Source organism: Heterodontus francisci, chromosome 10, assembly GCF_036365525.1.
Source record: "Heterodontus francisci isolate sHetFra1 chromosome 10, sHetFra1.hap1, whole genome shotgun sequence".
NCBI lineage: Eukaryota > Metazoa > Chordata > Chondrichthyes > Heterodontiformes > Heterodontidae > Heterodontus > Heterodontus francisci.
In genome coordinates this window covers 11,688,659-11,709,634 of record NC_090380.1, presented here as the reverse complement: position 1 = coordinate 11,709,634, position 20,976 = coordinate 11,688,659, and the positions used below count along the sequence as shown (strand labels likewise).

At 47.7% G+C, this 20,976-nt stretch overlaps 1 protein-coding gene across 2 annotated transcripts in view; it reads right to left on the bottom strand.

Annotated features, from left to right (window-relative positions):
• Positions 1 to 1,892: 1,892 nt before the first annotated feature.
• Positions 1,893 to 20,976, bottom strand: part of pir (pirin) — a 192,073-nt gene continuing 172,989 nt past the window's right edge. For both annotated transcript variants that reach the window (XM_068039839.1, XM_068039838.1), the window contains exons 9-10: positions 11,986 to 12,052; positions 1,893 to 3,856 (exon numbers count right to left, since the gene is read on the bottom strand). In XM_068039839.1, coding sequence (XP_067895940.1) covers positions 3,732 to 3,856; positions 11,986 to 12,052 — 192 coding nt within the window. In that variant the 3' untranslated portion in view covers positions 1,893 to 3,731. The remainder of the gene's footprint in view (positions 3,857 to 11,985; positions 12,053 to 20,976) is intronic.

Here is a 20,976-nt window from a genome sequence, read left to right as displayed (position 1 = left end):
TCTCATATTCCATTTTCTCCCTCCATTTTTTAGTCATCCTTTGCTGGTATTTAAAACTCTCCCAGTCCCTAGGCTTACTACTCTTCTTAGCAATATTATAAGCCTCATCTTTTAACCTAAGTAACTGGCCTTGTTATAAAAACAAGAAATGCTGGAAATACTCAGCAGGTCTGGCAGCATCTGTGGAGAGAGAAGCAGAGTTAACGTTTCAGGTCACCAGTTCTGAAGAAGGGTCACTGACCTGAAACGTTAACTCTGCTTCTCTCTCCACAGATGCTGCCAGACCTGCTGAGTATTTCCAGCAATTCTTGCTTTTATTTCAGATTTCCAGCATCTGCAGTATTTTGCTTTTACCTAACCTCGTTAGTTAGCCACAGATGGATCACTTTTCCTGAGGAGTTTTTATTTCTCAACGGAATGCGGATTCATTGAGAAGGATGTAATTTTTAGAAAAATGTTTGCCATTGCTCATCTACTATCATACCTTCGAGTCTAATTTCCCAATCTACCCTCACCAGCTCACCCCTCAGACCTATGTAATTGGCTTTACTTAACTTCAATGCTCTAGTTTTAGACTTACCTATATCATAGTCTTTAAACTATTCCCACCAGTGTTTTCTGGCTCTTGTTATCTCTTATCTCCACCCATACGGATTCTCCTTCCTGCTCTTCTGAGCCAAGGTCCTTCCTCAATACTGACCTTCTGCAATCATTTATTATCAAGAGCTACCTCCCCCGTTCCATGCCCTGCCTTTTTCTATTTTGTCTGTCCTTTTGAAAAGGTAAGTACCCTGGAATATTAAGTTCCCAACCTTGTTACCATGCAACCACGTCTATGTAATGACAATTAGATCAAACCCATTTATCTCCAATTGTGCAGCTAGTTCATCTGTCTTGGTACAAATATTTAATGCATTCAGGTAAAGCACCTTTAATTTGAACTTTTTACCATTTTCCCCTGATTTCTGTCTGCTTATCTTTACCCAAATCACTATACTACTCTGCGACCTTGACTTTTATCTTTAGATTTATAATTTTTCCCCCATTAAAACCTCCTCCCCCAACTTGTTAGTTTAAAGTCCTATCTACTGCCTGAGTTATACGATTCGCCAGGTCACTGATCCCAGCTCAGTTTAAGTGCAGCCCATCTGAATCAAACAGCCCCCTCTTTCTCCAGTACTGGTGCCAATGCCTCATGAATCGAAACCCCTTCTTCCCACACCATTCTTTGAGCCACACATTCAACTCTCTGATCTATTTGACCCTATGTCAATTGGCAAGTGGTTCAGCTAGTAATCCAGAGATTATTACCTTTGAATTTCTGCTTTTTAATTGGGACCCAAACTCCTGAAATAACCTCAGCAGAACGCCATTCCTCATTCTACCTATGTCGTTGGTTCCGGCATGGACCATGACAACTTGATCTTCCCCCTCCCACTCTAAATTCGTCTCCAGCCGTGTGGAGATGTCCTTAATCCTGGCACCAGGCAGGCAACACAACCTTCAGAGCTCCCGGCCGTGGCTGTAGAGAACAGTATCTGTTCCTCTGACTATACTGTCCCCTATCACTACCACATTCCTGTTCACTGCCCCTATTTGAATGGCCTCCTGCACCATGGTGCCATGGTCAGTTTGCTCATCCACACTGGTCGCAAGAACCTTGTACCTGTTGGATAAAGGCAAAGGCTGAGGCTCCTCCATCACTGCATCTGGAGTCCCCTTACCTGCCTGAATCACAGTCACACCCTCCTGTCCCTGACCACTAACCAGACCTGCACCACAACCTAATGGAAGGGGTGTGACTGCCTCCTGGATCAAAGTACCCATCCCTGATGGCCTGTAATGTCTGCAGCTCAGATGCCAGCTCAACAACTCTGAGCTGAAGTTCCACATATCAACCACATATTTATTACCTCAAAAAATCTTATTCCAAAATTACAGTGTTTTTGGTATTGAAAGGCCCAAGCCTATGTTCATTACATGCAATTAATAACACATGAGAATATCACATTCCTTGGACCTATCAGTGACTTGTCCTGCAAAGCTGGTGAGCTAGTCCCTATGTGGCTGCATAATAATCCCTGGCAGTAGTTTGTTTTGCTCTGTAAACTCTGCGGGGATAATACAACATTATTACTTCACAAGCTTGCTGTAATTCAATAAACCTTGATGAGTGAAGCTGTGAGCATCTGCTGCATCTGTTCGCATAGCCTCCCAATGCTACAGCAGTGAGGGTGATCATACTACATGCTCAGCTAGTGCAAGATGCCCATCAGCAACCTTCATTTTTTGGATTACCAGCTTTACCAGACAGCCAGAGATTGTCTGAGGGATGTAGAGATGACGTTAGGGGTGGGATTTCCAATCAGAGGTCCGGACCCCGATGTTGCGTCCACTTCCAGGTCCTGACCCCACACCGCGTCGGTGAGCTTTATAAATTTCATAGATCTGAAACGTTAACTCTGCTTCTCTCTCCACAGATGCGGCCAGGCTTAGTGAGTATTTCCAGCACTTTCTGTCTTTATTCCAGGTTTGAGATATTTAGCAATCGGGCTGGGGGGAGATGAGGAGAACGTGTTTTTACACTGTGAGTTGTTATGGTCTGGACTGCACTGCCTGAAAGGGCGGTGGAAGCAGATTCAATAGTAACTTTCAAAAGGGAATTGGATATATCCTTGAAGGGGGAATATTTGCAGGGCTCTGGGGAAAAAGACAGGGAGTGGAATTAATTGGATTGTTCTTTCAAAGAGTTGGCACAGGCATGATGGGCTGAATGGCTTCTTTCTGTGCTTCAAGATTCGATGATTCTGTAATTTCTATCATGTGTTTCCAGCTCGGAATGATATTAGAAGGAACCTGGGATCAGGCTACACAATCAATCTCTTGCTCTAGTTGGTGAGTTGCTTGCAGAGTTAACGAACGACTTCACATCCCCATCATGATGCCTATGCATATTAAGACAGGACATAGTCGATTAACTTACCACCTGATACAATGGTTTGGGCACAGATGGATTTGTCCGACTAGCTGGACTGAATACCTTGTCACTTTCTATTTCAATATTCTCACCACTGGACCAAACTAGCAGGAATTTCCATTATTCCCTGAAGGAAGGCCCTGGCTGGTGGTTCATGGAAATTGGAAAATATTTCAGTCCCCAGCGTGTGGCCTAACAAGTATGGTACAAGGATTCTCTGGGTACAGGGCAATATAATATAAAAGGTGTAAATTCTAATTTTGCTCACTTCAAGTAGCAGCCCCATCAGTCACCAGCATTCCCCAGGCAAGGGCAATTACAAATGCCATGCAACGTGCCTCCCTCTCAACTCAAATATGATCATTGGGAATCATGCAGCAAGTGAAGAGGGAGGCAGTGTACGGTGAATTCAGAGAGTAGGACTCAGTGCAGCTGCAGGCCTCTTTCTAAAATCCTGGATGTGCCTCTCCCAAGTTATCACATGTCATAGAATTCGGCAACCTTACAGCACAGAAGGAGGCCATTCAGTCCATCTTGCCTGTGCTGGCTCTTTGAAAGAGCTATCCAATTAACCAGAGGACAACATATTCTTAATACATTGGGAAATATTACATTTATAAATAATCAGGCAAATAAAACAAGGTATTAAAATAAATCAGTATATTCTGATTAAAATATTATGTTTTAATCTAAATGTGTCCTTCTTCAAGTTAGAAAACGTCTTGTGTTTAGCAATTCACTTTTTGTTCAGATTTCATATATTTCTCTCAGACACAGCTTTTGATTTCCAGCCTTTGGCTTTTTCAAATCCATTTTTGCTGGTTCTATAGTCTTCCAAAGCTTGAGCAATTTCCTCCTGAGAATTCATCACAAATGGACCTGGACACAGGAGGAAATGGTTTCAATTCACTTTATCAATGATAGAGTTGATATTGAATGTGAAAATAAATCTTTTTATTACTATTAAACCATGGCAGTTTCTCCAGCAGTATACCCTTCAGTTCAAATAAATCCTGATACCAAAAGTAATCATTGGTGGGGACAATGTTTGTGTGTGGGTGTGTGTGTGTGTTGGGGAGGTAGTGTATTGAGTGTATAGAGAGGTGGATTCCGTCTGTGTGTGTGTGTTGGGGAGACAGTGTATTGAGTGTATAGAGAGGTGGGTTCTGTCTGTGTGTGTGTGTTGGGGAGGCAGTGTATTGAGTGTGTAGAGAGGCGGGCTATGTGTGTGTGTGTGTGTGTTGGGAAGGCAGTGTATTGAGTGTGTAGAGAGGTGAGGTGTGTGTGTGTGTGTGTGTGTGTGTGTTGGGGAGGCAGTGTATTGAGTGTGTAGAGAGGTGAGGTGTGTGTGTGTGTGTTGGGGAGGCAGTGTATTGAGTGTGTAGAGAGGTGAGCTATGTGTGTGTGAGGGTGTGTGTTGGGGAGGCAGTGTATTGAGTGTGTAGAGAGGTGAGGTGTGTGTGTGTGTGTGTGTGTGTGTGTGTGTGTGTGTGTGTGTCTGTGTTGGGGAGGCAGTGTATTGAGTGTGTAGAGAGGTGAGCTATGTGTGTGTGTGTGTGTGTGTTGGGGAGGCAGTGTATTGAGTGTGTAGAGAGGTGAGGTGTGTGTGTGTTGGGGAGGCAGTGTATTGAGTGTGTAGAGAGGTGAGGTGTGTGTGTGTGTGTGTGTGTGTGTTGGGGAGGCAGTGTATTGAGTGTGTAGAGAGGTGAGCTATGTGTTTGTGTGTGTGTGTGTTGGGGAGGCAGTGTATTGAGTGTGTAGAGAGGTGGGCTATGTGTGTGTGTGTGTGTGTGTTGGGGAGGCAGTGTATTGAGTGTGTAGAGAGGTGAGGTGTGTGTGTGTTGGGGAGGCAGTGTATTGAGTGTGCAGAGAGGTGAGGTGTGTGTGTGTGTGTGTGTTGAGGAGGCAGTGTATTGAGTGTGTAGAGAGGTGGGCTATGTGTTTGTGTGTGTGTGTGTTGGGGAGGCAGTGTATTGAGTGTGTAGAGAGGTGAGCTATGTGTTTGTGTGTGTGTGTTGGGGAGGCAGTGTATTGAGTGTGTAGAGAGGTGGGCTATGTGTTTGTGTGTGTGTGTGTTGGGGAGGCAGTGTATTGAGTGTGTAGAGAGGTGAGCTATGTGTTTGTGTGTGTGTGTTGGGGAGGCAGTGTATTGAGTGTGTAGAGAGGTGTGTGTGTGTGTGTGTTGGGGAGGCAGTGTATTGAGTGTGTAGAGAGGTGTGTGTGTGTGTGTTGGGGAGGCAGTGTATTGAGTGTGTGGAGAGGTGTGTGTGTGTGTGTGTGTTGGGGAGGCAGTGTATTGAGTGTGTGGAGAGGTGAGCTATGTGTGTGTGTGTGTTGGGGAGGCAGTGTATTGAGTGTGTAGAGAGGTGAGCTATGTGTTTGTGTGTGTGTGTGTGTTGGGGAGGCAGTGTATTGAGTGTGTGGAGAGGTGAGCTATGTGTTTGTGTGTGTGTGTGTTGGGGAGGCAGTGTATTGAGTGTGTGGAGAGGTGAGCTATGTGTTTGTGTGTGTGTGTGTTGGGGGGGCAGTGTATTGAGTGTGTAGAGAGGTGAGCTATGTGTTTGTGTGTGTGTGTGTTGGGGAGGCAGTGTATTGAGTGTGTGGAGAGGTGTGTGTGTGTGTGTGTGTGTGTGTGTTGGAGAGGCAGTGTATTGAGTGTGTAGAGAGGTGAGCTATGTGTTTGTGTGTGTGTGTGTTGGGGAGGCAGTGTATTGAGTGTGTGGAGAGGTGTGTGTGTGTGTGTGTTGGGGAGGCAGTGTATTGAGTGTGTAGAGAGGTGGGCTATGTGTTTGTGTGTGTGTGTGTTGGAGAGGCAGTGTATTGAGTGTGTGGAGAGGTGTGTGTGTGTGTGTGTGTTGGGGAGGCAGTGTATTGAGTGTGTAGAGAGATGTGTGTGTGTGTGTGTTGGGGAGGCAGTGTATTGAGTGTGTAGAGAGGTGTGTGTGTGTGTGTGTGTTGGAGAGGCAGTGTATTGAGTGTGTAGAGAGGTGGGCTATGTGTTTGTGTGTGTGTGTTGGGGAGGCAGTGTATTGAGTGTGTAGAGAGGTGGGCTATGTGTTTGTGTGTGTGTGTTGGGGAGGCAGTGTATTGAGTGTGTAGAGAGGTGAGCTATGTGTTTGTGTGTGTGTGTTGGGGAGGCAGTGTATTGAGTGTGTAGAGAGGTGTGTGTGTGTGTGTGTTGGGGAGGCAGTGTATTGAGTGTGTAGAGAGGTGTGTGTGTGTGTGTTGGGGAGGCAGTGTATTGAGTGTGTAGAGAGGTGTGTGTGTGTGTGTTGGGGAGGCAGTGTATTGAGTGTGTAGAGAGGTGGGCTATGTGTTTGTGTGTGTGTGTGTGTTGGAGAGGCAGTGTATTGAGTGTGTAGAGAGGTGGGCTATGTGTTTGTGTGTGTGTGTGTTGGAGAGGCAGTGTATTGAGTGTGTAGAGAGGTGAGCTATGTGTGTGTGTGTGTTGGGGAGGCAGTGTATTGAGTGTGTAGAGAGGTGAGCTATGTGTTTGTGTGTGTGTGTGTTGGGGAGGCAGTGTATTGAGTGTGTGGAGAGGTGTGTGTGTGTGTGTGTGTTGGGGAGGCAGTGTATTGAGTGTGTAGAGAGGTGGGCTATGTGTTTGTGTGTGTGTGTGTTGGAGAGGCAGTGTATTGAGTGTGTGGAGAGGTGTGTGTGTGTGTGTGTTGGGGAGGCAGTGTATTGAGTGTGTAGAGAGGTGTGTGTGTGTGTGTGTTGGGGAGGCAGTGTATTGAGTGTGTAGAGAGGTGTGTGTGTGTGTGTGTGTTGGGGAGGCAGTGTATTGAGTGTGTAGAGAGGTGGGCTATGTGTTTGTGTGTGTGTGTTGGGGAGGCAGTGTATTGAGTGTGTAGAGAGGTGGGCTATGTGTTTGTGTGTGTGTGTTGGGGAGGCAGTGTATTGAGTGTGTAGAGAGGTGGGCTATGTGTGTGTGTGTGTGTTGGGGAGGCAGTGTATTGAGTGTGTAGAGAGGTGAGCTATGTGTGTGTGTGTTGGGGAGGCAGTGTATTGAGTGTGTAGAGAGGTGTGTGTGTGTGTGTGTTGGGGAGGCAGTGTATTGAGTGTGTAGAGAGGTGAGCTATGTGTTTGTGTGTGTGTGTGTTGGAGAGGCAGTGTATTGAGTGTGTAGAGAGGTGTGTGTGTGTGTGTGTTGGGGAGGCAGTGTATTGAGTGTGCAGAGAGGTGAGGTGTGTTTGTGTTTGTGTGTGTCTGTGTTGGGGAGGCAGTGTATTGAGTGTGTAGAGAGGTGAGCTATGTGTTTGTGTGTGTGTGTGTTGGGGAGGCAGTGTATTGAGTGTGTAGAGAGGTGTGTGTGTGTGTGTGTGTTGGGGAGGCAGTGTATTGAGTGTGTAGAGAGGTGGGCTATGTGTTTGTGTGTGTGTGTGTTGGAGAGGCAGTGTATTGAGTGTGTGGAGAGGTGTGTGTGTGTGTGTGTTGGGGAGGCAGTGCATTGAGTGTGTAGAGAGGTGTGTGTGTGTGTGTGTTGGGGAGGCAGTGTATTGAGTGTGTAGAGAGGTGTGTGTGTGTGTGTGTGTTGGGGAGGCAGTGTATTGAGTGTGTAGAGAGGTGGGCTATGTGTTTGTGTGTGTGTGTTGGGGAGGCAGTGTATTGAGTGTGTGGAGAGGTGGGCTATGTGTTTGTGTGTGTGTGTTGGGGAGGCAGTGTATTGAGTGTGTAGAGAGGTGAGTGTGTGTGTGTGTTGGGGAGGCAGTGTATTGAGTGTGTAGAGAGGTGTGTGTGTGTGTGTGTGTTGGGGAGGCAGTGTATTGAGTGTGTAGAGAGGTGTGTGTGTGTGTGTGTGTTGGGGAGGCAGTGTATTGAGTGTGTAGAGAGGTGGGCTATGTGTTTGTGTGTGTGTGTGTTGGAGAGGCAGTGTATTGAGTGTGTAGAGAGGTGTGTGTGTGTGTGTGTTGGGGAGGCAGTGAATTGAGTGTGTAGAGAAGTGTGTGTGTGTGTGTTGGGGAGGCAGTGTATTGAGTGTGTAGAGAGGTGTGTGTGTGTGTGTTGGGGAGGCAGTGTATTGAGTGTGTAGAGAGGTGGGCTATGTGTTTGTGTGTGTGTGTTGGGGAGGCAGTGTATTGAGTGTGTAGAGAGGTGGGCTATGTGTTTGTGTGTGTGTGTTGGGGAGGCAGTGTATTGAGTGTGTAGAGAGGTGGGCTATGTGTGTGTGTGTGTGTTGGGGAGGCAGTGTATTGAGTGTGTAGAGAGGTGGGCTATGTGTGTATGTGTGTGTGTGTGTGTTGGGGAGGCAGTGTATTGAGTGTGTGGAGAGGTGAGCTATGTGTGTGTGTGTGTTGGGGAGGCAGTGTATTGAGTGTGTAGAGAGGTGGGCTATGTGTGTGTGTGTGTTGGGGAGGCAGTGTATTGAGTGTGTAGAGAGGTGAGCTATGTGTTTGTGTGTGTGTGTGTGTTGAGGAGGCAGTGTATTGAGTGTGTCGAGAGGTGGGCTATGTGTGTGTGTGTGTGTGTGTGTTGGGGAGGCAGTGTATTGAGTGTGTAGAGAGGTGAGCTGTGTGTTTGTGTGTGTGTGTGTTGGAGAGGCAGTGTATTGAGTGTGTAGAGAGGTGTGTGTGTGTGTGTGTTGGGGAGGCAGTGTATTGAGTGTGCAGAGAGGTGAGGTGTGTTTGTGTTTGTGTGTGTGTGTGTGTGTCTGTGTTGGGGAGGCAGTGTATTGAGTGTGTAGAGAGGTGAGCTATGTGTGTGTGTGTGTGTGTGTTGGGGAGGCAGTGTATTGAGTGTGTAGAGAGGTGAGGTGTGTGTGTGTGTGTGTGTGTTGGGGAGGCAGTGTATTGAGTGTGTAGAGAGGTGGGCTATGTGTTTGTGTGTGTGTGTGTTGGAGAGGCAGTGTATTGAGTGTGTAGAGAGGTGTGTGTGTGTGTGTGTTGGGGAGGCAGTGTATTGAGTGTGTAGAGAGGTGGGCTATGTGTTTGTGTGTGTGTGTGTTGGGGAGGCAGTGTATTGAGTGTGTAGAGAGGTGAGCTATGTGTTTGTGTGTGTGTGTGTTGGAGAGGCAGTGTATTGAGTGTGTAGAGAGGTGAGCTATGTGTGTGTGTGTGTGTGTGTGTGTGTTGGGGAGGCAGTGTATTGAGTGTGTAGAGAGGTGAGCTATGTGTTTGTGTGTGTGTGTGTTGGAGAGGCAGTGTATTGAGTGTGTAGAGAGGTGTGTGTGTGTGTGTGTTGGGGAGGCAGTGTATTGAGTGTGCAGAGAGGTGAGGTGTGTTTGTGTTTGTGTGTGTGTGTGTGTGTCTGTGTTGGGGAGGCAGTGTATTGAGTGTGCAGAGAGGTGAGGTGTGTTTGTGTTTGTGTGTGTGTGTGTGTGTGTGTTGGGGAGGCAGTGTATTGAGTGTGTAGAGAGGTGTGTGTGTGTGTGTTGGGGAGGCAGTGTATTGAGTGTGTAGAGAGGTGGGCTATGTGTTTGTGTGTGTGTGTGTTGGGGAGGCAGTGTATTGAGTGTGTAGAGAGGTGGGCTATGTGTGTGTGTGTGTGTGTGTTGGGGAGGCAGTGTATTGAGTGTGTAGAGAGGTGAGCTATGTGTTTGTGTGTGTGTTGGGGAGGCAGTGTATTGAGTGTGTAGAGAGGTGAGCTATGTGTGTGTGTGTGTGTGTGTGTGTGTTGGGGAGGCAGTGTATTGAGTGTGTAGAGAGGTGTGTGTGTGTGTGTGTGTGTGTGTGTGTGTGTGTGTGTGTGTGTGTGTGTGTGTGTGTGTGTGTTGGAGAGGCAGTGTATTGAGTGTGCAGAGAGGTGTGTATGTGTGTGTGTGTATGTGTGTGTGTGTGTGTGTGTGTGTGTGTGTGTGTGTGTGTGTTGGAGAGGCAGTGTATTGAGTGTGTAGAGAGGTGGGCTATGTGTGTGTGTGTGTGTGTGTTGAGGAGGCAGTGTATTGAGTGTGTAGAGAGGTGAGCTATGTGTTTGTGTGTGTGTGTGTTGGAGAGGCAGTGTATTGAGTGTGTAGAGAGGTGTGTGTGTGTGTGTGTGTGTGTGTGTGTGTGTGTGTGTGTGTGTTGGAGAGGCAGTGTATTGAGTGTGTAGAGAGGTGTGTGTGTGTGTGTGTGTGTGTGTGTGTGTGTGTTGGAGAGGCAGTGTATTGAGTGTGTAGAGAGGTGTGTGTGTGTGTGTGTGTGTGTGTGTGTGTGTGTGTGTGTGTGTTGGAGAGGCAGTGTATTGAGTGTGTAGAGAGGTGGGCTATGTGTGTGTGTGTGTGTGTGTTGAGGAGGCAGTGTATTGAGTGTGTAGAGAGGTGGGCTATGTGTGTGTGTGTGTGTGTGTGTGTGTTGGGGAGGCAGTGTATTGAGTGTGTAGAGAGGTGGGCTATGTGTGTGTGTGTGTGTGTGTTGAGGAGGCAGTGTATTGAGTGTGTAGAGAGGTGGGCTATGTGTGTGTGTGTGTTGGGGAGGCAGTGTATTGAGTGTGTAGAGAGGTGAGCTATGTGTTTGTGTGTGTGTTGGAGAGGCAGTGTATTGAGTGTGTAGAGAGGTGGGCTATGTGTGTGTGTGTGTGTGTTGGAGAGGCAGTGTATTGAGTGTGTAGAGAGGTGTGTGTGTGTGTGTGTGTGTGTGTGTGTTGAGGAGGCAGTGTACTGAGTGTGTAGAGAGGTGAGCTATGTGTTTGTGTGTGTGTGTGTTGGAGAGGCAGTGTATTGAGTGTGTAGAGAGGTGTGTGTGTGTGTGTGTGTGTGTGTGTGTGTGTGTGTGTGTTGGAGAGGCAGTGTATTGAGTGTGTAGAGAGGTGTGTGTGTGTGTGTGTGTGTGTGTGTGTGTGTGTGTGTGTGTGTGTGTTGGAGAGGCAGTGTATTGAGTGTGTAGAGAGGTGTGTGTGTGTGTGTGTGTGTGTGTGTGTGTGTGTGTGTGTGTGTGTGTGTTGGAGAGGCAGTGTATTGAGTGTGTAGAGAGGTGGGCTATGTGTGTGTGTGTGTGTGTGTGTTGAGGAGGCAGTGTATTGAGTGTGTAGAGAGGTGAGCTATGTGTTTGTGTGTGTGTGTGTTGGAGAGGCAGTGTATTGACTGTGTAGAGAGGTGTGTGTGTGTGTGTGTGTGTGTGTGTGTGTTGGAGAGGCAGTGTATTGAGTGTGTAGAGAGGTGTGTGTGTGTGTGTGTGTGTGTGTGTGTGTGTGTGTGTGTGTGTGTGTGTGTGTGTGTTGGAGAGGCAGTGTATTGAGTGTGTAGAGAGGTGGGCTATGTGTGTGTGTGTGTGTGTGTTGAGGAGGCAGTGTATTGAGTGTGTAGAGAGGTGAGCTGTGTGTTTGTGTGTGTGTGTGTTGGAGAGGCAGTGTATTGAGTGTGTAGAGAGGTGTGTGTGTGTGTGTGTGTGTGTGCGTGTGTGTGTGTGTGTGTGTTGGAGAGGCAGTGTATTGAGTGTGTAGAGAGGTGTGTGTGTGTGTGTGTGTGTGTGTTGGGGAGGCAGTGTATTGAGTGAGTAGAGAGGTGTGTGTGTGTGTGTGTGTGTTTGTGTGTGTTGGGGAGGCAGTGTATTGAGTGAGTAGAGAGGTGTGTGTGTGTGTGTGTGTGTGTGTGTGTGTGTGTGTGTGTGTGTGTGTGTGTGTGTGTGTGTGTGTGTGTGTGTGTGTGTGTGTGTGTGTGTGTGTGTGTGTGTGTTGGGGAGGCAGTGTATTGAGTGTGTAGAGGGGTGGGCTATCTGTGTGGTGGGTGGGCAGAGCACTGAGTTTGCAGTCAAGGGAAGTTGGTTTGATTGAGCACTAGATGTTGAAATAATGATAATGGCCCTCCTATTGAAGACAGTGGCAGCTGCTGTTTTCCTAATACAGATAATTCACTGCATTTCCCACAATAACGATTGATGTTGTGTTGAGGGTGGTGGAACACTTTTTCCTGAGCAGCTGCCACACCTCTTGGTCAGTATTGCAGAACACAGCAAAGGATATGAACATCTGCTTGATCAGAATTATTGGGTATCCCAGGGAGACAAGGAATCCATGGTGGGAGGCAATTGATAACTAAACAAACATTCTCATAGTTCTAGAATGAATATACTTAAATTCTCCTTTTTACTTACCATGCTTTACAATAGGTTCATTGATAGGTTCGCCAGCAATCAAAACAAACTGAGCAACTTCATGGCCCTAAAGAATGATTGAGCAGTGAGCAGTTTGCACAAAAGTCTCTCTCATGAATAAAGGGATAAAGGTGGTTCAAGAAATAGGATCAACAAATGATCTAAAATGATGAGCAGATGAGAATACACAGGCAGGTACTCACAACAATATTATTTTAAATTGCAGATTATAAACAATATTCAGGACAAGTATTTCAAAGGTTACAGTTTGCAGTATGAACACATAACTAAATTACAGAATCAACAAGCAGTACAATGTACAAATGTAGTAACACAAGTGTGAAAGACTATTCGGTAAACTCACTGACCCACACTTGCAACAAGCTTCATTCAAAAGCAGCGTTTTGGTGACCTAGTTTTACAGGGTATGACCCAGTCTCTGGACCTGGGATTATAGGGCGTGACCCTGTCTCTGGGCCTGGGGTTACAGGACGTTGCCCTGTCTCTGGGCCTGGGGTTACAGGATGTGGCCCTGTCTCTGGACCTGAGGTTACAGGACGTGACCCTGTCTCTGGGCCTGGGGTTACAGGACGTGGCCCTGTCTCTGGGCCTGGGGTTACAGGACGTTGCCCTGTCTCTGGGCCTGGGGTTACAGGATGTGGCCCTGTCTCTGGACCTGAGGTTACAGGACGTGACCCTGTCTCTGGGCCTGGGGTTACAGGACGTGACCCTGTCTCAGGACCTGGGGTTAGAGGACGTGACCCTGTCTCTGGACCAGGGGTTACAGGACGTGCCCCTGTCTCTGGACCTGGGGTTACAGGATGTGACCCTGTCTCTGGACTAGGGGTTACAGGACGTGACCCTGTCTCTGGGCCTGGGGTTACAGGACGTGACCCTGTCTCTGGGCCTGGGGTTACAGGACGTGACCCTTGTCTCTGGACCTGAGGTTACAGGACGTGGCCCTGTCTCTGGACCTGAGGTTACAGGATGTGACCTTGTCTCTGGACCTGAGGTTACAGGATGTACCCTGTCTCTGGACCTGGGGTTACAGGACGTGACCTTGTCTCTGGACCTGAGGTTACAGGATGTGACCCTGTCTCTGGACCTGGGGTTACAGGACGTGGCCCTGTCTCTGGACCTGAGGTTACAGGATGTGACCCTGTCTCTGGACCTGGGGTTACAGGATGTGACCCTGTCTCTGGACTAGGGGTTACAGGACGTGACCCTGTCTCTGGACTAGGGGTTACAGGACGTGACCCTGTCTCTGGGCCTGGAGTTACAGGACGTGACCCTGTCTCTGGGCCTGGGGTTACAGGACGTGACCCTTGTCTCTGGACCTGAGGTTACAGGACGTGGCCCTGTCTCTGGACCTGAGGTTACAGGATGTGACCTTGTCTCTGGACCTGAGGTTACAGGATGTACCCTGTCTCTGGACCTGGGGTTACAGGACGTGACCTTGTCTCTGGACCTGAGGTTACAGGATGTGACCCTGTCTCTGGACCTGGGGTTACAGGACGTGGCCCTGTCTCTGGACCTGAGGTTACAGGATGTGACCCTGTCTCTGGACCTGGGGTTACAGGATGTGACCCTGTCTCTGGACTAGGGGTTACAGGACGTGACCCTGTCTCTGGACCTGGGGTTACAGGACGTGACCTTGTCTCTGGACCTGAGGTTACAGGACGTGACCCTGTCTCTGGACCTGGGGTTACAGGACGTGACCCTGTCTCTGGACCTGGGGTTACAGGACGTGACCCTGTCTATGGACCTGGGGTTACAGGACGTGGCCCTGTCTCTGGACCTGGGATTACAGGACGTGACCCTGTCTCTGGGCCTGAGGTTACAGGATGTGACCTTGTCTCTGGACCTGAGGTTACAGGATGTGACCCTGTCTCTGGGCCTGAGGTTACAGGATGTGACCCTGTCTCTGGACCTGAGGTTACAGGATGTGACCCTGTCTCTGGGCCTGGGGTTACAGGACGTGACCCTGTCTCTGGGCCTGAGGTTACAGGATGTGACCCTGTCTCTGGACCTGAGGTTACAGGATGTGACCCTGTCTCTGGGCCTGAGGTTACAGGATGTGACCCTGTCTCTGGGCCTGGGGTTACAGGACGTGACCCTGTCTCTGGACCTGAGGTTACAGGATGTGACCCTGTCTCTGGACCTGGGGTTACAGGACGTGGCCCTGTCTCTGGACCTGAGGTTACAGGATGTGACCCTGTCTCTGGACCTGGGGTTACAGGATGTGACCCTGTCTCTGGACTAGGGGTTACAGGACGTGACCCTGTCTCTGGACCTGGGGTTACAGGACGTGACCTTGTCTCTGGACCTGAGGTTACAGGACGTGACCCTGTCTCTGGACCTGGGGTTACAGGACGTGACCCTATCTATGGACTTGGGGTTACAGGACGTGGCCCTGTCTCTGGACCTGGGTTTACAGGACGTGACCCTGTCTCTGGACCTGGGTTTACAGGACGTGGCCCTGTCTCTGGACCTGGGGTTACAGGACGTGACCCTGTCTATGGACTTGGGGTTACAGGACGTGGCCCTGTCTCTGGACCTGGGGTTACAGGACGTGATCCTGTCTCCAGACCTGGGGTTACAGGACGTGACCCTGTCTCTGGTCTACACTCCCTTCAATCCTCCCTGTTAGGAGTGTGTGATTGGTGTATTTACCCCATTTCTGGGGTAAATCCATATCTGGACCCCTGGGGATAATTCTTTTCCGTCACATGTGGTGAAGTATAATTCCCCATCGATGTAGTTTGAATCATGTGGTATAGACTTCAGATGAAACAGATGTAACCCCACCCAATCACAGGAGTTGTTGTTTGCAGGGAAACCGAGCACTGGCAGAAAAAATCTAAAGTAGAATAAAGTCGTCCCTACAAACATCAGCTGTACATTTTGCACAAAACATGTTAGGATGGATTGGGTTTCAAGGGTGTAACATATCACAGGATTGAGACACTGTTTATAGAGAGATGAATGGGTGGAATTTTAACATTGAAGAGTGTGAGAGTTTCTGTGCTGGTGGGGAGGTTAAATATCCTAAAAATGCAAAGGTCGATTCTGACCCGCCAACTTCTGGGTTTAACTTGAGCGTGTTAGGCTGCATGTGTGTGACACACTTCTTCCCTGAGAGGCGGTTTATCAATTTGAATATTTAAAAGTCAGGCAAATACAACAGTAAATGCTCAGTGCTCAAAGCTGCTTTCTTATCTCCAACTGTTTTTTCAGAGTACTTGTGGTAAGAGGTTAGCTGGAGGCATTAGACCCAGGTCAGGATGTATGGAAGCCGAACCCGGAAGTTATACGATAATCAGGTGGCTGTGTTTAGATTAGATTAGAGATACAGCACTGAAACAGGCCCTTCGGCCCACCGAGTCTGTGCCGAACATCAACCACCCATTTATACTAATCCTACACTAATCCCATATTCCTACCAAACATCCCCACCTGTCCCTATATTTCCCTACCACCTACCTATACTAGTGACAATTTATAATGGCCAATTTACCTATCAACCTGCAAGTCTTTTGGCTTGTGGGAGGAAACCGGAGCACCCGGAGAAAACCCACGCAGACACAGGGAGAACTTGCAAACTCCACACAGGCAGTACCCGGAATCGAACCCGGGTCCCTGGAGCTGTGAGGCTGCAGTGCTAACCACTGCGCCACTGTGCCGCCCAAAATGCCACAGACAGGCGTGCTGAAGGTTCTGCTGGTTTTACCATTCAATATCACTACTCTGCTCCCAATATGCCTCTGATTTGTTATCTGGGCCACTGCCTCAGACCCAAAAGGTGTTACTGCCTTGTGTTATACCTTCTGCTATCCCAGTACATGAAACAGTTAAAAATAGTTTGGGTTTTTAATTGCATTCTGTTGCAGTTTCTTTACCTACTTATCCTTATTCTTTGAAAGAAAGGCAGACTTGTATTCGTATAAAGTCGTTCATATCCTCAGGACGTCCCAAAGAGGTTCACAGCCAATGATATATTTTGAAGCAATGTCACTTTTATTTTGTGCACAGCAAGGTCCCAGAAGCAGCAAACAGGTGAATGATTGGTTAATCTGTTTTGCTGATGTTGGCTGAGGGATAAATGTTCCCAGATCACTGGTAGAACCCCATATTTCTCTTCAAACCGTACAGCTGAGCAGGCAGACACAACCTCAGTTTAGCATTAATCCCTGAGACAGCACCCGCCATAATGCACTGAGCTGTCAGTCTAGATTATGTCCTCAAGCATCAGGTTGGAGCTTGAACCCACAGCTTTCTGACTGAGAAGCACGAATGTTCCCGACAGAATCCAGCTGACACGGGAAAGAACTTCAAGCTCATTTTGCGATGAGGAGATTTCTATTATTCTAAAGTTGGTGGAACTTGGTTAGGAACCCCACCCCCTCATCACTGCTTCTACCATCCTGGGAATCACATAACACAACAATAATGGATTGTCGACTATTCAGCAAGCAATCTCTCTCAATTAGTATAGACAGATGCAGACAGGAGATGAGGGAAGCCCTAGTGGTGGAGAGCTTCAGGATCCATCGGCCCAACATCACCTCTTCCTCCCAAACCTGCGACACTTGCCACTTCTCATGTTTCAAATTACTCTGTATGCTGTATCCCAAAATATTTTCTGAAAGAAATCTATCTAATTTATATTTAAATGAATCGATACTACCTACTTCCAGCTTTTCCTCAGGGAGCCTGTTTTATAGATTGCCCACTCGCTCACTGAAGTAATGGCCCTGACTTTAAATGGGGGAAATGGTGACATCAGGTGATGAGTCTGCAACGTTGCGAAATGTGGAGACTCTGACTCCATAAGACCTCCGGGTTTCCCAGACCATTTGAGCGTCTGCCAGTGTCCCGCCCACCCAGATGAGGCAATTTTCAGTCAAAATCCTGGCCACTGTTTAAAGTCTACCTTTTCAAGGGAGGCCACATTTACTGAGAGCTTACATCAGAGGGGCTGTACACCATCAGTACAAATTACCCTTGGAGGTCACGTTCGCCACAGTGAAGACCGGGAGAAATTTGCTCACAGGTTGGAAGAAGAAACGCAGAAACCTGCTGCTGCAAAGAAGGTCTGGATAGAGAGGTGTGAGGAAGAGAGCAGCAGGAGTGTGGTGCCCACGACCTGGATCCAGTGCAGGAAACATTTCAATGACCTGACTAGTTCAGGAAAGGTCAGGACTTGTTCTTCTTTACCCATCTCCTGCAATGCACCGCCTTCCATTCCCTCTTGTCCTATAGGTCATATCTGCTAGACTGGGTATGCAGCCGGTGATGAGGGAACCAACAAGAAGGAAAAGCATACTTGACCTCGTCCTCACCAATCTGCCTGCCGCAGATGCATCTGTCCATGACAGTATTGGTAGGAGTGACCACCGCACAGTCCTTGTGGAGTCAAAGTCTTGTCTTCACATTGAGGATACCCACCATCGTGTTGTGTGGCACTACCATCGTGCTAAATGGGATAGATTTCGAGCAGATCGAGCAATGCAAAACCAGGCATCCATGAGGCACTGTGGGCCATCAGCAGCAGCAGAATTGTACTCAACCACAATCTGTAGCAGCAACCATTGTCAGATATTCTGACTGTTGTTGAAAAGTTTTCTCAAGTACAACCAAAATTTTAAAATTTCAAGCCCTTGCCAGGCCCTTTCCTGCTTATCGGAACTGGGGATGGGGATTAAAATCCAGGCCATTGCTTCTGCAGATTAGTTTTGAATTTACTGCCTTCAATTTGCAGCTGTCTCCTCTGGTTCTACTGTTCAGAACAAGGTGAAACAGCTTGCCCTGGGCTCCATTATCTAATTTCTTTAGAATCCCCAAAACAGCAATCATATCACCTGACCTTCCCTTTCCCAGTTGCCACTATCTGCCCGAGTATATTCAGATTCACTTGCAGCTTATCCTGTTCAGCTTTGGGGTCTAAAAAGCTTCATTAACTTTGTAGCCTTGTTATGAATCGCACCTTGCATTCTTTCACAGGAACAGGTCAAATTGATACCTCAATTGTAAGAAAAGGAGTAATGTAAAGCAGATAAAATATTCAGTAACTCCAAACAGCATCAAACCAGAATGATAATTCCATAAGTTTTAAGGTACTTATGGATAAGGATAAGAGTAGTCCTCGGGTGAAGGTGCTAAATTGGGGGAAGGCTAATTATAACAATATTAGGCAGGTACTGAAGAATTTAGATTGGGGGCGGCTGTTTGAGGGTAAATCAACATCTGACATGTGGGAGTCTTTCAAACGTCAGTTGATTAGTATCCAGGACCAGCATGTTCCTGTGAGGAAGAAGGATAAGTTTGGCAAGTTTCAGGAACCTTGGATAACGCGGGATATTGTGAGCCTCGTCAAAAAGAAAAAGGAAGCATTCGTAAGGGCTGGAAGGCTGGGAACAGACGAATCCCTTGAGGAATATAAAGACAGTAGGAAGGAACTTAAGCAAGGAGTCAGGAGGGCTAAAAGGGGTTATGAGAAGTCATTGGCAAACAGGATTAAGGAAAATCCCAAGCCTTTTTATACGTATATAAACAGCAAGAGGGTAACCACGGAAAGGGTTGGCCCACTCAAGGACAGAGAAGGGAATCTATGTGTGGAGCCAGAGGAAATGGGCAAGGTACTAAATGAGTACTTTGCATCAGTATTCACCAAGGAGAAGGACTTGGTGGATGATGAGCCGAGGGAAGGGAGTTTAGACAGTCTCAGTCATCTCATTATCAAAAAGGATGAGGTGCTGGGTGTCTTGCAAAGCATTAAGGTAGATATGTCCCCAGGGCCTGATGGGATCTACCCCAGAATACTGAGGGAGGCAAGGGAAGAAATTGTTGGGGCCTTGACAGAAATCTTTGCATCCTCATTGGCTACAGGTGAGGTCCCAGAGGACTGGAGAATAGCCAATGTTGTTCCTTTGATTAAGAAGGGTAGTAAGGATAATCCAGGAAATTATAGGCCGGTGAGCCTTACATCAGTGGTAGGGAAATTATTAGAGAGGATTCTTCGGGACAGGATTTACTCCCATTTGGAAACAAACAAACTTATTAGCGAGAGGCAGCATGGTTTTGTGAAGGGGAGGTCGTGTCTCACTAATTTGATTGAGTTTTTTGAGGAAGTGACGAAGATGATTGATGAAGGAAGGGCAGTGGATGTTATCTATATGGACTTTAGTAAAGCCTTTGACAAGGTCCCTCATGGCAGACTGATACAAAAGGTGAAGTCACATGGGATCAGAGGTGAGCTGGCAAGATGGATACAGAACTGGCTCTGTCATAGAAGACAGAGGGTAGCAGTGGAAGGGTGCTTTTCTGAATGGAGGGATGTGACTAGTGGTGTTCCGCAGGGATCAGTGCTGGGACCTTTGCTGTTTGTAGTATATATAAATGATTTGGAGGAAAATGTAGCTGGTCTGATTAGTAAGTTTGCGGACGACACAAAGGTTGGTGGAGTTGTGGACAGTGATGAGGATTGTCAGAGGATACAGCAGGATATAGATTGGTTGGAGACTTGGGCGGAGAAATGGCAGATGGAGTTTAATCCGGACAAATGTGAGGTAATGCATTTTGGAAGGTCTAATACAGGTGGGAAGTATACAGTAAATGGCAGAACCCTTAGGAGTATTGACAGGCAGAGAAATCTGGGCGTACAGGTCCACAGGTCACTGAAAGTGGCAACGCAGGTGGATAAAGTAGTAAAGAAGGCATACGGCATGCTTGCCTTCATCGGTCGGTGCATAGAGTATAAAAATAGGCAAGTCATGCTGCAGCTGTACAGAACTTTAGTTAGGCCACACTTAGAATATTGTGTGCAATTCTGGTCGCCACATTACCAGAAGGACGTGGAGGCTTTGGAGAGGGTACAGAAGAGATTTACCAGGATGTTGCCTGGTCTGGAGGGCATTAGCTATGAGGAGAGGTTGGATAAACTCGGATTGTTTTCACTGGAACGATGGAGGTGGAGGGGCGACATGATAGAGGTTTACAAAGTTATAAGCGGCATGGACAGAGTGGATAGTCAGAAGCTATTTCCCAGGGTGGAAGAGTCAGTTACTAGGGGACATAGGTTTAAGGTGGGAGGGGCAAAGTTTAGAGGGGATGTGCAAGGCATGTTCTTTACACAGAGGGTGGTGAGTGCCTGGAACCTGTTGCCGGGGGAGGTGGTGGAAGCAGGTACCATAGAGACGTTTAAGAGGCATCTTGACAAATACATGAATAGGAAGGGAATAGAGGGATACGGACCCCGGAAGTGCAGAAGGTTTTAGTTTAGGCAGGCATTAAGATCGGCACAGGCTTGGAGGGCCGAATGGCCTGTTCCTGTGCTGTACTGTTCTTTGTTCTTTGATAATTAAGAGTAAATTTGGGTGAAACATTATTATATGGTCAGATTTACATTAGGTTACCTTAAATTCAACCTTCATGTGCAAGGAAGAGTAAACCAAAATGATGCAGTAATTGACCATGGGAGCTGCACACCTATTTCTTCAGGCAATCTTGGACATAGCCACCAGACTGGGTCTGCGGCAGGTGGTGAGGGAACCAATAAGAGGGAAAAACCGACTTGACCTCGTCCTCACCAATCTGCCTGCCGCAGATGCATCTGTCCATGACAGTATTGATAGGACAGTCCTTGTGGAGACAAAGTCTTGTCTTCACATTGAGGATGCCCACCATCGTGTTGTGTGGCACTATCACCGTGCTAAATGGGATAGATTTCGAGCAGATCTAGCAACGCAAAACCGGGCATCCATGAGGTGCTGTGGGCCATCAGCAGCAGCAGAATTGTACTCAACCACAATCTGTAACCTCATGGACCGGCATATCCCCCACTCTACCATTACCATCAAACCAGGAGACCAACCCTAGTTCAATAAAGAGTGCAGGAGGGCATGCCAGGAACAGCACCAAGGACACCTAAAATGAGGTGGCAACCTGGTGAAACTACAACACAGGAGTACCTGCATGCAAACAGCAGAAGGA